This window comes from Balaenoptera physalus (genome assembly GCF_965194825.1).
Source record: "Balaenoptera physalus genome assembly, chromosome: 9".
NCBI lineage: Eukaryota > Metazoa > Chordata > Mammalia > Artiodactyla > Balaenopteridae > Balaenoptera > Balaenoptera physalus.
Genome location: NC_138888.1, coordinates 46,560,906 through 46,576,764, shown reverse-complemented (window position 1 = coordinate 46,576,764; position 15,859 = coordinate 46,560,906). Strand labels below are relative to the sequence as shown.

General features: G+C 35.6%; 1 protein-coding gene across 3 annotated transcripts in view; it reads right to left on the bottom strand.

The window, feature by feature from the left end:
* Nucleotides 1-335: 335 nt before the first annotated feature.
* Nucleotides 336-15,859, bottom strand: part of HDAC2 (histone deacetylase 2) — a 42,498-nt gene continuing 26,974 nt past the window's right edge. Inside the window, exons 10-15 of one of the 3 annotated variants that reach the window (XM_082475200.1) lie at nucleotides 15,723-15,831; nucleotides 14,928-15,058; nucleotides 13,795-13,950; nucleotides 11,299-11,356; nucleotides 1,993-2,054; nucleotides 336-1,793 (exon numbers count right to left, since the gene is read on the bottom strand). In XM_082475200.1, the coding sequence (XP_082331326.1) occupies nucleotides 2,012-2,054; nucleotides 11,299-11,356; nucleotides 13,795-13,950; nucleotides 14,928-15,058; nucleotides 15,723-15,831 (497 nt within the window). In that variant the 3' untranslated portion in view covers nucleotides 336-1,793; nucleotides 1,993-2,011. Of the gene's footprint in view, nucleotides 1,794-1,859; nucleotides 2,055-4,223; nucleotides 4,273-9,489; nucleotides 9,850-11,298; nucleotides 11,357-13,794; nucleotides 13,951-14,927; nucleotides 15,059-15,722; nucleotides 15,832-15,859 lie in introns of those variants that run through there. The other 2 variants (XM_082475202.1, XM_082475201.1) reach the window with 2 other exon arrangements.

The following is a 15,859-nucleotide window of genomic DNA, read 5'->3' as shown; positions in this document are numbered from 1 at the left end:
GCTTCTCTTCTCTGGTTCTGGTGTGCTCTTCTCAGCAGGTCCTTGCAGCGTGAATGGCTTCTCCAGCACCTGGCTCCTGCATCACCAGTCAGTTCTCTAGCGCTTGGCCCCATCACACAATGGTCAGCAGCATCTCCCTAGCACCTCAGAGGGAGAATTTCCGACAGGTGTTGCAGAGTGGGTTTCCACCCGGACAATCCCCAGTGACTTCTCTGCTACCCTGAGAGCCATGCACGTTTCCTCTCCAGAGTCTGGATCTCAGTCTTGGGTTGGGGTGGTGGGCTCTTTGGACACGCTCTCTCAGCCCTAGGGGTAGTGGACTCTCCTTATATCTGTTATTTATTGCTGTTTTTTCAGTTTTTTTTTTTTTTTTTTTTAGCATTCTCTTTATTTTTCACTAGGCAGTCCCTCACTACTCCAATCCTGTTATAATTAATGATTATATTAAACTTGTCATGTTCAAATTACATTGTGGTTTTTCTCTCCTGATTAGACTTTGGCACAGGGAATCTTTGGTCTCTGTGACCTTTATGATACTTTTCCAATAGAAATTTTTGGTATAATGAACTGATGTAAAATTTTAAAAATTAACCTCTGTGGGTAAATGTTTATATATGAGGGAAAGATTAAAAAAAAGAATTTCTAGTAAGTATATTATATTCAACAACCAAGAAATATATTGCATACCTATTATGCAAAAAGACATAAAGGCATACTGTTAATTTTGGACTTGAAAGATCTTTCAACACAGGGATGGCAAAAGCATTTCATCTTTAATGCCAACTCTGATGAACTATAATGGCTATCTGGGTTGAGAAGGATTTTAAGGCCAGAAAACAATGATCAATTTATGATATCTGCCACAGGTAAAAGAAAAGTGGTGGAAAAGCATGGTTACGTGTCAGCTGTTACCTGACCAGTTTTACAGATTAGTAAACTGAGGCACAGAGATTTAAATGACTTGGTCAAAGCAAAGCTATATAACATAAAAGCTGTGGCTAACTCCTTATTTATGATTTCCAGTGCACTGCTCTTTACCTGTTGCTGCTCCAAGTGATGATGGAGTTTTGAGCAGGCCAAGTAAGAAGCACGAACAAGCTAAAGATGAGGCTGGTTACCCTTAAATCACTTTTAGGATCTGTGGTGCATATCTGGGAAGTCAGATTTATTGCCCACCATAGTAATAAATAGATCTGAAATAAAATGAACTTACAGAGTTTTCTAACTCTAGAAACAGGATGGCATTGAGTGTCATTAAATTAAGAAACCCCAATGCTTTACCATTTACTTAAAGAGATGTCATGTTAATTTGGTTTTCAGACAGATTTTTAAAAACGTACTCACCAACAAAAGGGAATAGCACAGAAATTGCACCTAAGCCTAGTACATGTAAACATTAACTATACAAGTAAATATGTCTAAAAATAATATTTTCTTTTTTTAATTCACCAAAAAGAAATTTTATTTGCAGTTGACTGATGGGGAGGATGATAGCTAGTAATAGTTTGGACTTCGGATTGTAGAGAAAATATCTTCCTGGAAAATACTGTATGTCCACTTCAGATAGATCCTATGGAAATTCGAATTCAGCCCATTTAAGAGTATAACTTCTGCAAGGCCAATGAGATGTAGCTCTCCAGTTCTTGTACCTGGAAGGCTGTTATCCACCACAGAAGCACACAAGAGTGCCCTTAAGCAGCTCAATCCCACCTAGAATCTAATCAAAGGCAACCCAAGTTTGAATTTTCCTGCTAGACTACAGAATAAGGAGATTTTTGAAGTGCTTTTCTCACCTAGGGATACAGCAAAAGTGCAATTAAAAAAGGCAAAAGGAGAAACTCTTGTCTCTTAAGTCAAACATTCAGTTTGTTAGTTGCCAGAACCCAATGACCTTTTGTTGGTATTTATTAAGCAGAAGCAATTTTGAGAACGTTTTCTCTTTTAACTTAGGAACTGCTTCTCTATATTTGCCTGTTTATTGAAAAGTTTTACCTGCACATCAGGCAATTAATTATATGCCACGTGATTGGAGGTCACCCTTGAAATGTTGATTTCTGAAGAAACAAAAAAAGCTAATTAGTTAAAGGATACATGAGAGAAGCTAGAAACTTCTGCTTTATCAATAGAACCAAAATTCGTAACTTGAGAGAGACTAGAGTCCTAGATTTCACTCATTACTTTGTTGAACTCACTCCTGAACACATACCATTGGTTACAAGGTGGGCCTGGCAAAAACACTGACCGATTTGGAATTTTATTATTCACGTTATTTTAGAAATAATTAATTTGTACATATTTCCTCAACCTTTAAACATTCGTAAATTATTAAAGAGCAAATAACAATTTAATCAAGGACTCAGCTCTCCTTTATAATTTATTCCACCAGCACTTACTAGTAATGCTAATCACAACTCTGCAAAGTTTCATAATTTCAAAGATCAAAGAGGTTAGGTACTTAGTTTAGTAACAGAAGATGTGGAACAAGAGTCCAATGTCCCTGCATATGAACTTCACTCTACTGAGATACATTTCTTTTTTTCTTTTTTAAAAATATTTATTTATTTGGTTGCACCAGGTCTTAGTTGCAGCAGGCAGCCTCCTTAGTTGAGACTTGCCAGCTCCTTAGTTGCAGCACGCAGGCTCCTTAGTTGCGGCATGCATGTGGGATCTAGTTCCCTGACCAGGGATTGAACCCGGAACCCCTGCACTGGGAGCACGGAGGCTTATCCACTGCGCCACCAGGGAAGTCCCTGAGACGCATTTCTTAGAAATAAATTTCAATTCTCCTTTTTTATTGTGTATTTTAAATGATTCCATTCCCAGCCAAAATAGAAAACTACTTTGGCTCTAATATTCATTTCCATTCTACTTTTGACTAGACAAGTCACAAGTAACATTTACTACCAGATACACTCTACTGTGTTTTATGGATGTAAAGCTCAGGAATCAGTGTTATAATTTTTCTACCTAAAGAAAAATCCAAATCAATAAACCACATTGTAGTTTAATTCAAATAGTATTGAGTCTAATACTGCATTCAGAAGAACCTGTTAATGAGTGTTACTCTGCTTGTTAAATGGATCACCAAGTGATTACAGGAGAAAATGCACAAACAGTAGAAAAAAAAATTTAAACAATGGAACATCTGCCATCTTGTGGTAAGAAGGAGGAAATGCAGCCACTGTTGAGTAGCTTCTAAATACTGTAACACTTCTGAGCATTTATTTCTTCACATGAACATTGCTATGCATGTAAAAAGCCAATAACAATGTAATAGTTTCATTTTTTCCATAATCCATTCACCACCATTTTGCTTGACAGATTATCCACGAGTAAATTGCAAGGGCACTGAGATCCCCTTAAATTTGCCAAACGTTAATAGCTCCCTTCCTAAAACCAGTTGTCAAAAGATTGCTTCTCTATCCACCATGGCCTAGTAGTTTGATGCTAGTAGGCATCGAACTGCAACAGAAGGCTCAAAAGCAATTCATCTGATGTCTAAATAACACTTGAAGATTTGACTTCCCTCACAATTCTGGCCCCATCTATCTCCCTTTACCTGACATAACAACAACAGTAGTAGTTAACACTTGCTGAGCATTAACTGTGTATTGACTCAACCCTTACAACAACCTTAATGAGGTGAGGACTATTATCATCTTCCTCATTTTAAATTAAGAAGCAATTGAGGCACAGAGAAGTTAGTAACTTGCACAAGATTGTGGAGAAGAAAAAAGGATCTTTAAGCTGCTGAAGCTTATTACATGTGATAGCATACAAATTGAAGTTTTCACTTAAAACCTTGAAATCCATGTCCTTTATACCATAATATAAATAAGAAATGCTATGAACCCCAGGTATAAGAGAAGCTTCAGTAGTAATTTTACTGAAGCCACAGAAACCAGAAGATGCAGGTAAATTACTTCAATGTAAGGACTTCAAAGAATCTCCTATTGACAGAATGCTAGTATGTTTGGTAATTATACAACTACCTTATAGTACCAATGGGATTTGGAAGCTTTCACCCATGTCACAAGGAAAATGAGAAAATTGAGAACACAGCAACATCTTCATTAACTTAGTTAAAGGACTGGCCCCCACCCCCTTGCTGAATTGAGGTGTTTGTTTTAAAGTGCCATTTTTTAAGAATGAAATGATAGTGATGGTTGATAGCTACTATACCCTCATCAGGACCACATGATTCTTCCAGATGACTTACATACCTTATTTTTTGTGTTAGGCTTTTAGCCACATGGCAAAATCTTCCTTCTCCTGGGAAGAAAAGAAACTAAGATAGTCACTAATGTCCCAGCAACACTGAACTGCATGAATCTGCAAGTCATTGCAAAAGATAATTTGAGAAAAGGAAAAGAAAGCTGTAAGGTTGTATAAAATTTCCATCCCTTTGACCAGAAATGATCTGTTCATATTTTTTAGTTAATTAAAAATTTACACATTAAAAAAATTGAATAAAAACCCCATGATAACCTCAATAGATGCAGAAAAAAACTTCTGATAAAATTCAACATCCATTTATGATAAAAATTCTTCAGAAAGTGGGCATAGAGGGAACATACCTCAACATAATAAAGGCCATATATGACAAACCCACAGCTAGCATCATACTCAATGGTGAAAAAGCTGAAAGCATTTCCTCTAAGATCAGGAACAAGACAAGGATGCCCACTCTCACCACTTTTATTCAACACAGTTTTGGAAGTCCTAACCACAACAGAGAAGAAAAGGAGTCCAAATTGGAAAAGAAGTAAACTGCCACTGTTTGCAGATGACATGATACTATACATAGAAAATCCTAAAGACGCCACCAGAAAACTACTAGAGTTCATCAATGAATTTGGTAAAGTTGCTGGACAGGAAATTAATATACAGACATCTGTTGCATTTCTATACACTAACAATGAAATATTAGAAGGAGAAGTTAAGGAAATAATCCCATTTACCACTGCATCAAAAAGAATAAAATACCTAGGAATAAACCTACCTAAGGAGGCAAAAGACCTGTAGTCTGAAAATTATAAGACACTGATGAAAGAAATTGAAGACGACACAAACAGATGGAAAGATATACCATGCTCTTGGATTGGAAGAATCAATATTGTTAAAATGACCATACTACCCAAAGCAATCTACAGATTCAATTCAATCTATCAAATTACCATTGGCATTTTTCAGAGAACTAGAACAAATAACTTTAAATTTTGTATGGAAACACTAAAGACCCCAAATAGCCAAAACAATGTTGAGAAAGAAGAATGGAGCCAGAGGAGTCAGGCTCCCTGACTTCAGACTATACTACAAAGCTACAGTAATCAAAACAGTACGGTACTGGCACAAAAACATATAGACCAATAGAACTGGATAGAAAGCTCAGAATAAAACTCATGTACTTATGGTCAATTAATCTAGGACAAAGGAGATAAGAATATACAATGGAGAAAAGACAGTCTCTTCAGTAAGTGATGGCGGGAAAACTGGACAGCTACATGTAAGAAAATGAAATTACAACATTCTCTAACACCATATACAAAAATAAACCCAAAATGGATTAAAGACCTAAATGTAAGATCGGATACTATAAAACTTCTAGAGGAAAACATAGGCAGCACACTCTTTGACATAAATTGCAGCAGTATCATTTTGAATCTGCCTTCTAGAATAATGGAAACAAAAACAAATGGGACCTAAATAAACTTAAAAGCTTTTGCACAGCAAAGGAAACCATAAACAAAACAAAAAGACAACCTATGGACTGGGAGAAAATATTTGCAAATGATAGTACTGACAAGGGATTAATTTCTGAAATATATAAACAGCTGATACAGCTCAACATCAAAAAAACAAACAACCCAATCAAAAAATGGGCAGAAAATCTAGATAGACATTTCTCCAAAGACATAGAGATAGCCAACAGGCACATGAAAAAATGCTCAACATCACTAATTATTAGAGAATGCAAATCAAAACTACAATGAGGTATCACCGCACACCCATCAGAATGGCCATCCTTAAAAGTCTACAAATAACAAACACTGGAGTGGGTGTAGAGAAAAGGGAACACTCCTACACTGTTGGTGGGTATATAAATTGGTACAGCCACTATGGAGAACAGTATGGAGGTTCCTTAAAAAACTAAAAATAGTTACCATATGATCCTGCAATCCCACTCCTGGGCATATATCCGGAGAAAACTCTAATTCAAAAAGATACATGCACCCCAATGTTCACTGCAGCACTATTTACAATAGCAAAGACATGGAAGTAACTTAAATATCCATCAACAGATGAATGGATAAAGAAGATGTGGTACATATATACAATGGAATATTACTCAACCATAAAAAAGAATGAAATAATTCTGTTTGCAGTGGCATGGATGGACCTAGAGATTATCATACTAAGTGAAGTCAGACTGAGAAAGACAAATATCATATGATACTTACAAGTGGAATCTTAAAAAAAAATACAAATGAACTTATTTACAAAACAGAAACACGCACAGAGATAGACGATAAATTTATGGTTACCAACGGGGATAGTGGGGGATTAGGAGTTTGGGATTAACGTATACACATTACTATATATAAAATAGATAAACAAGGTCCTACTGTACAGCACAGGGTACTATATTCAATATTATCTAATAATCTATAATGGAAAAGAATCTGGAAAAGGATATATATGTATATCTGAATCACTTTGCTGTACACCTGAAACTAACACATTGTAAATCAACTATACTCCAATAAAAATTTTTTTAAAAATTTGTATATTCATAGTCCAGCATTCAAATCCCCATGAAAGCAGCCAATGCTTCAATGCTACCAGTTTCATGATCACCTTTCCTAGATATTTGTATGATCAAGTAATTTTGTCTATTGTTTTCGTTTTACACAAAAGGTATGTCACATGTCCCAGGTCTTCCTCTTTTCACTTAATGATGTGTCTTGAAGGTATTTCCATATATACAGTACATAGTTCTCATTCTTGTTAGTTATAGCTGTAGAGTATTCTTTCTTAAGTGTCATTCAACGCATCCTATATTAAACATTTAGGCCATTTTAATCTTTTATTACTTTAAGCAATGTTTCATAATGAAGACTTCTGAAAGTCATATTGCACATAAAGTATATTAAATTTTCCAAAATGGCATTTTAAATCAGATTATTTGATTTTGATACAGTGTCAAATTAAGCTCAAGAGGTTATACTGACTGACTTACACAACCTACTGCAAAACACAACTTCCTTAAATTCTTGCCAACAGTTGTTCTTTATAACATGATAGGTTTAAAAAATTAGGTTAAAAAATTTAAAAGTATCTTCATAGCTTTTAACTTGCATTTCCTAAATTAAGGTTAAAAATCTTTTCATACTTAAGAATTATCTGCATTTTTTCCCAGTTAACTCTCCACATCCTTCATGCCTTAAAAAAACCTTTATCTTTAGATATTAGCCTCTTGAACTGTGACAAGTTGCAGTTCTGCACACTGCCCGCCCCATTTGTCATTTTTCTCAATTAGAAGTTGCTAGTCTACAGAATCTTTTAAATATCAATTTCGTTTACAGTTTGGGTTCAGTGTCATACTTAGCAAGGCCTAGTACTTTCTCAAAAGTCCCTTATGGTTTCTAGTACTTAGTTTCATTTTCCCTTTCCAACTAATCTGATTCTTCTGATGGAGGGCATAAAACTTTTTTCCCATTTGGCTACCCATTATCCCAATACCACTTAAAAAATAATCTCTCTTCCCTCATCAACTTGAAATATTTTTATCCAATATTAATTTCCAAATGTATTAGAGTATTTATACATCCTGTATTATGATCTTTTTCACTATACACCAGAACCGTAGCTTCTTTACACTTTTATTTCTAGAAATTTTTGTTATTGCTCTTGTAAATGGGATCTTCCTTTTTCCAACAGATCTTCTGGTTGTTGTTCAGATATATTAACAGTTGCTGGTTTCTGTGTATTAATGTTGTACCCAGTCACCTGGCTGAACTTGCTTGTTTCATACTGTTCTTTTGAGGCTTCAGTTTTATATAAATGCTTCTATTTGTAAACAGGAAAACAAAACCTAAATGTGACCAAGCAGGCTCACCTCAGTACTGAAACAAATTTTTGGTATACCCTTGTAATCGAACATTAATACAGAGCAGTTAAAATGAGCTGCCCTTGTTAAACAGGGTTAGATAATTAAAATGTAAAGAAGCAAGTTACAGAAGTGTACACATGCAATACCATTTGTTTCGCAAACACTAAATGTGTGTCACTATTTCACTAATGAAAGACTGAATTCCATAATTCCTAATGTCATAAGGGTTTATATGCTGACAGATATGCAGCAAGAGTGAAAACATGGATAAGATATGGTTACTTCTGAAGAGTGGGAGGGAAATTAAATGGCAAAGTGATAAGGAGGGTTTCTACTTCTTCTGTGTAATTTAAAGAAAAAAAAAAAGCTTGAACCAAATACCGCTAAAGTGAAACATCTGTTAAATACAGGTGGGAGAACGGCTGTTCATTACAAAAGTCCAGGTGCTTTTGTGAATGTCTGAAGTATTTCTTAACACAGGCTTTTAGAGAAACATTTTTGACTGACCTGTTGTCTAGCACTCTATAATTTTTATCTCAAAATAATCAATTTGGGCTTTGTGAAAAGAGAGGTTTCACTGATTTTGGCAAGTTTCTGAAATGTTTTACTTTCTCCTTTGCATATTTTAGTAGTAGAAATTACCCCATTTGTCTGCTTTCTACCGCTAGAATGTAAGCTATAGGAGCAGGCATTTTCCCCTTTATGTTCAGATGCATACTCAAAGCCTTAATGGGTAGACACTCAATAAATTGAACGATAAATGACTTTTAAGTGTTGATTTCCTTGATTTGGAAACCTGGGTGTAATTGTGGAACCTGGATACCATGTAAATGCAGTACAAGAACCAGGTTTTGTCTAAACAGCAGGTTTTATTTTAGCCTTAATATAAACACAGGAAAGTTCTGGTAAAACACAACCATACAATTTCTTGTCTACTTGGTATATAGTGGGGATTGGCAAGAGTCACATATAGCTCAGTATGGAAGCTATAGTTTCCTTTTCTGATTATGGATTTCTTCTTTTAACTCAGAATCTCCATTTCCAGTTTTTGAGAATCTTTGGTTCAGCTCAAAGATAATTCCTATATCTCAATTGCATAGCTTGTATCATTAATTTCAGAGATAAATTATGATAATGAGATATCGTCACCAACATTGACTGGTTAATCTATAGAGAACAAGACTGTAGAACTCCTAGTACATTAAGAAATAATAATTACTGTAAATACAGTAATTTCCTGAAGAAATAGTTTATGGATGTCTTTGAAGTTGCAAATCAGTATCTTCCACCTCTAGTGTATTCTATTTCTACAGAAACAGTCATGTCATTAGCCTACGAAAAAAGACTCCATGATGTAATAAACAGACAAAAGACAATCCAAGTACAATTTTTTAATAAAGATAATTACAAAAGATGGAAAAATCAGCTCAGAAAGGCCAATTACTTCTTTAATAGAGCAGTTTTTTTGACATAATAACACATCAGTTTTAAATACTATCACATAAAGCATGGTGGAGAAAAGAAATTTTGCTTCGTAATTAGAAAACTCACAATAAAACTTGCCAAGAAAAACAAAACCAAAAAAGCCATTTTGAAAATAAATACAGTCCATGCCAAAGTAGTATAAAATGAAGCCAGAAGTCTTCAAAAAGAAAACATTTTTCTTCCCAATATTTTCTCACTGAAAGTGATGAGACTCTCAAATTCAAGGGTTGCTGAGCTGCTCTGATTTGGCTCTGTTAAAAGAGGCAACATGAAATATTAAAAACAGCACAATCACCATTTAATGCACCGACCAATGGATCAGTCTTCAGTGAGTCCTCATTCTGGGCTCATACCAAGAAACACGCTAAGCTGACAGTGCCTTGAGTGTTTCTGGAGTACTGACTGCCTTGATCTTTCTAGGGGTTTTACAAATCTATTCCAAGTCATCCTATGAAGGCTAGCACAAAATTATGTGTGGCTAAGCATTTACATGCTTTCCAACAATAAAAACCTCAACTACAGTTTTTAAAAAAATTATGTACGGTTTAAAAGAAAAATTATGTTATGCTAGCCCAGTGCTTCTTAAATTTACCTGTCTCACAACACTAAAAAATCATGTATACAGAAATAAGAGCACCATGAAAGATCACGAGTGCCTACATAAAAGTTAATAGCGGGCTTCCCTGGTGGCACAGTGGTTAAGAATCCACCTGCCAATGCAGGGGACACGGGTTTGAGCCCTGGTCCTGGAAGATACCATATGCCATGGAGCAACTAAGCCTGTGCACCACTACTACTGAGCCTGTGCTCTAGAGCCCACGAGCCACAACTACCGAGCCTGCGTGCCTAGAGCCTGTGCTCCACAACAAGAGAAGCCACTGCAATGAGAAGCCTGTGCACCGCAACGAAGAATAGCCCCCGCTCGCCCCAACTAGAGAAAGCCCGCACGCAGCAATGAAGACCCAACACAGCCAAAAATAAATAAATTAAACAAATTAAAAGAAAAAAAAAGTTAATAGCAAAACAAGGCTCAGATAAATTATGTTCAAGAATATAAATTGGGGCTTCCCTGGTGGTGCAGTGGTTGAGAATCTGCCTGCCAATGCAGGGGACACGGGTTCGAGCCTGGTCTGGGAAGATCCCACATGCCGCGAAGCAACTGGGCCCGTGAGCCACAACTACTGAGCCTGCGTGTCTGGAGCCTGTGCTCCGCAACAAGAGAGGCCGCGATAATGAGAGGCCCGCGCACCACAATGGAGAGTGGTCCCCACTTGCCGCAACTAAAGAAAGCCCTCGCACAGAAACAAAGACCCGACACAGCCATAAATAAAAAATAAACAAAAAATTTAAAAAATAATAATAATAAAACAAGGAGAATCAAACATTTAAAAAAAAAAGAATATAAATTGATCTATATTCAGTTACAATACTTATTATTACCAGTCTTTGTAATTTTTTAAAAGCAAGCTACATAAATGAAAAATGAGAAAGTAGATGACATATAAACTAACAGTTAAGATACATATATTGTCTTATGCACCATTACAGACTAAAATTCAGAGCATCTCATAACAACTTACTGATATTCCAGGTTCAGTTCAGTACTTCTCAAAAGAATACATGTACACCCACCCCAACCCCAGTATGTGCTCATTATTTTTATAGTATATGAAAATTACTAGATAAAGAATATAGTTTACCCTTTGGTATCTGTTTTTTCACCACTATTGTCCTTGGATTTATCTTCTTCTTTAACATCTAAAAACAAAAATTGGGAAGAGATTAACACCTACTTTGAAATATAAAGTGTATACATTTTATTTTAAAATATATCTTACTTAAAATATAAAAAACTGCCATATACAATCTTACTATTCATGAAATCAGTAACTAAATAAGCTTTGTGTTAGGTGCTGTACTAAATGACAGAGGTTCAAGGTGTCAGTATAACACTGTAGTCCTGCCTTTGGGAAGTTTTCTTCTATGGGATCACAGCACTACAGCCAGGATATGTGCTGTGAAGAAGTCCAGCCTACAGATGTGAGCACAGCACTGTGGGAGATTAGGAAAGGCTATGATGAAGAAGTGATGTCTGAGAGACATTCTGAAGAACAAATAGTTTTTGGGTGGGAAACGGGGAGAAGTATCTTGAACAGAGGGAAAGCTTAAAAGGACTTTGAGGCAAGAAGGAATTAGGTTGGAAGGAAGAACTGAAAGACCAATGTGGCTGGAGTACTGTGAGAAGGGGACAGAATTAGATGAGGCCAGAGACAAAACAGAAGCTAAATTCTACTGCTTATATAACCATTAGTTTTTAACCCTCACTAAATAAATACCAAAACTTTACTATTTAAAAAAAAATTAATGAAACAGGAGGAGCAACACTACCTATTCAAGATCACTGAAACAAATCAGCCCAAATGTACTAAATTTTTTCTTTAGATAAGCAAATGAACCAAAGTTGTGAGGCACTGATTATAATACAAACACATGGCAATATGGTTACTATGACATTTGTTTAGGCTTCTGGCTTAATTTAGGATGTGCAAACTTAAATAATTCAAAGTGCCAAATGGGATAGGGGGAGGGAGGTACAGAAAAGAAACGTTCCTAACTTCAGGTTTTGAACTACAGATTTTTAAAAATGTTTTCTATGGTAATATTTCTTTTATCTGTAGGCTGCAAGATTTTAACAAATCCAAGACCCTATAAGAAGAATTTCATTACCAAATTTCATTACCGTATCAGTAACAAAAGTATTTGGGAACTACTATGAGATTAATCCATTACCAGGCCATTAAGCCAGATCAAAAAGTACTCTCATTTTTAGCTTAAATAGCAATGAAAGATAAGCACCATAGTGCACCCACTTTCCCGTTTGGAAGAAAAAGCATAGAAAAGATAAAGATTTAAAAACAGGAAGAAACACCAAAAAGGAAAACAAACAAACAAACAGAAAAACCAGACAAGACAAATTGACAGTAAGAGAAAAAAATACTAGAAAAATCCTACAACTAAAGCTAAGTCCTTCTTACCTCCATCACAGCTGGAATTTCTGGATGTCAATCAGTACACAAGAGCAGAATGGAGCCATCATTGTAATACATTGGGAAGTTAAAATTATAAAACGGTAGATAGAGAACAGTAGCGTATAGAGGAGTCAATCCACGAACAAGAACAGAACTAGATGTGTCAGACATGCTACGGATTCCTAACTCTCTAGTAAAAAAGAACACGAGAGCCAGCTTACTCACATAACTTCAATATGATAGGAAAAGGATGATGGACCAGTATCTCTGAATCAGTTTTCCACATGCTACAGGGTCAAAATTAACAGGTCAACTAAAACCTGTGCTCATCACCTTTACTTGCATATAGGTATCAGGTATCCATCAGGAAATGCACCAAGTGCAAGAATACAGATATTTAGCATATTGCATTCTCTAGCCATGAGCAGCTCAATCTAGCAGAGAGATATAAAAAGTCCCTAATGAGGTGCTATAATACAATGTGTTAAATAAAATTAAATGACCCAGGTATGTGTAAGTGCTCTGAAAACTCAGATAAAAGTAACACATTCTGGTAGCAAATTCAATGCCCTAAAGCATCTATTTTCTCAACAGATAAACTGACACAGCATTTTTAAAATTAAGACAGCAGAAAGTATTATCTCCTCCCAACCCAGCTCCCAAATCCCTTCCCATCTTTCTGCAGCTTTTATGTTTCCTTCATATAATTTCTGAACAAAGTCTATTCTCTGAGCCTTTTCAAAATAGTGAAACTAGTCTAAGGATAGATAATGTGACTCTTCTGTGTTTTATTACCATCAAATAAACTTACAGGTAGTTACAAATTATCTTAGAATTTCAGCTCTGCTCACAGGCTACATATGGATCTATAACCACTTTGTCCTCTCTCTTACCCAATCTGTATCATAGTGCAATGTTCACTATTTTAAGTCTATGTCGTCAAGAAGAGAGAGTTTCCTGTAACATAAAAACAAATGTGACTAATAACATTCAGACAGCTCTAATTAAAAGAGCTTACTTACATGGGGGGAAGAAAAAAAGTCACCTACTTAGCACACTCACCCCCTCCAATACTTGTGTAATTGACTTCAGGATCTCATAAAAATTGCAGTATAGCTCACTTTCAAAAACTTACAATTAAAACATTAATCAAAAAATAAAGCTGACCTGTTTTTTTGTCCTCCGTTTCCTTCTTGTCTTCTTCAATTCTAGCTTTCTTTGCTCCTTTCTTATGATCAGCCACATTTCTACGACCTCCCTCTCCTTCGTCCTCAGAATCTGAGAATTCTTCATCACAAGCTATCCGTTTGTCTGATGCTCGAACTGATACATTAAAGATTTTTAATAAAAGTTTTGACAAAAGCAGTCACAGGTTTTGCAATTGTTAAGTGCACCCCTCTACAAAAGAACTAGCCAGTCACCACATTTAAAAGTAAGGATAACAGATTTTAAGATTAGAACTGAATGCATGGCTTGCTAATTACTGAAAATTTAGCTTTAATCTAGGAAGAAATAATTCAAAGAAACATGAAAAACATTTGCAGATCTCATTAAAAAAACAAACAACTTTGGAGGAAAAAAAAGTGTTTTCCTGATAGGTGGTGAGAATGATGTCTTCAAATAAAAAGTAATCTTTTATTTCAGAGCTGAGAGGGGAAGTAGAGAAAATAAAAAATATCATTAACACCAAGTATGTTAGAATGTCTATACCGTGATAGCATACCATTATGCTATAAACCTACGAATCATATTAAGTGGAATTAGACTGTAGAATCAAACAGAAGGTGCTTAATGTTATTCAACTCACTCTACGTAAGTGGTTAATTTGTGGAAACTTCTGATCATATATGCAGTCAAATAAACTGAAATGGCTGATACTCCAATCAAGCTTTGAGACGTAGGAAATTAAATCCACGTAAGATTAAAAAAATGGTAAAAATAAAGACAGTAATGATAGTGTGCTCATGAACAGGGGTCCCCAACACCCCAGACCATGGACCGGTACCAGTCTGCAGCCTGTCAGGAACCAGGCCACACAGCAGGGGGTGAGCAGCGGGCGAGTGAATCAGCGAAGCTTCATCTGTCGCTCCCCATCACCTTCATTACCGCCTGAACCATCCCCCACTCCCGGTCTGTGGAAAAACTGTCTTCCACGAAACCAGTCCCTGCTGCCAAAAAGGTTGGGGACCGCTGCTCATGAAAACATGTGAAGTTCCTGGGCCACCAAAACCTTCAATTTATAATGTTCTTTTAATAAACCAGAAAAATGTAACAGAATACACATCAAGGGACTATCTTACTAGAAATTCTCTTGTCTGGATCTTCTCCATCTTCATCTCCACTGTCTTCATGAACTGCATCTTCCGGAATAGCTTGCATTTGGACGCCAGGTGCATGTGGCAACATGCGTAAATTTTCAAATAAACGCTGTCTAAATTACAACATGCGCAGTTATTAGAAAAAATTATTTTCTTTCAAGTTCCTTTTAAATGTAAGAGGAAACATTATGCAAAAAAATTGCATCTTTTATCTAGCTTCTTAACCTATGAATTAAAATAGTAACATTTACTGAGCACTGATACTTTACATATTATTAACCCATTTAATCCTCAAAATTTACAAGGTAGATACATTTCATCCCCCATTTCAAGGATGAGGAAATATAAGCACAAAGGCAAATTAACTTGCCAAAAGTCACAGAGCTAGTATGTGGTAAAGAGAGCACACAAACCCAGGTCTGTGTACTACACATGTCTCTCTAAACACTCCATTCTTAGATAAAGCTTTATCAAAATGTTTCAATGAAAATAAATTTCATTTTCATGTAAAAGTAAGAAAATATAAAATTTATAGTGCCCCTTTCAATTGAAAAATCCATTTTAACTAATAGAAAATGGAAATATTTTTGAGCTATGAATCCCATACATTTTCCATTATTTTATAAAATTAATCAATAACCTTAAGGTTTCAAATACTTTTGACAAAGGAAATACCTATGTATAAAGCTAAAATGACCTACTGCATTTGGCCCTCTAAAAACTCCTAACGCTGTATCAAGATGAAATGTTTATCAAATCAATTCAATGATGTCTTACTTTATCTTTTCCATATATTCTGGAGTGTTCTGGTTTGTCATGTTTGAAGGACTAATATGCAGTTTGAAGTCTGGTCCAAAATACTCAAAGTAATCATTATATGGCAATTCTATCAAAAACAATGAAATAAAGTTACG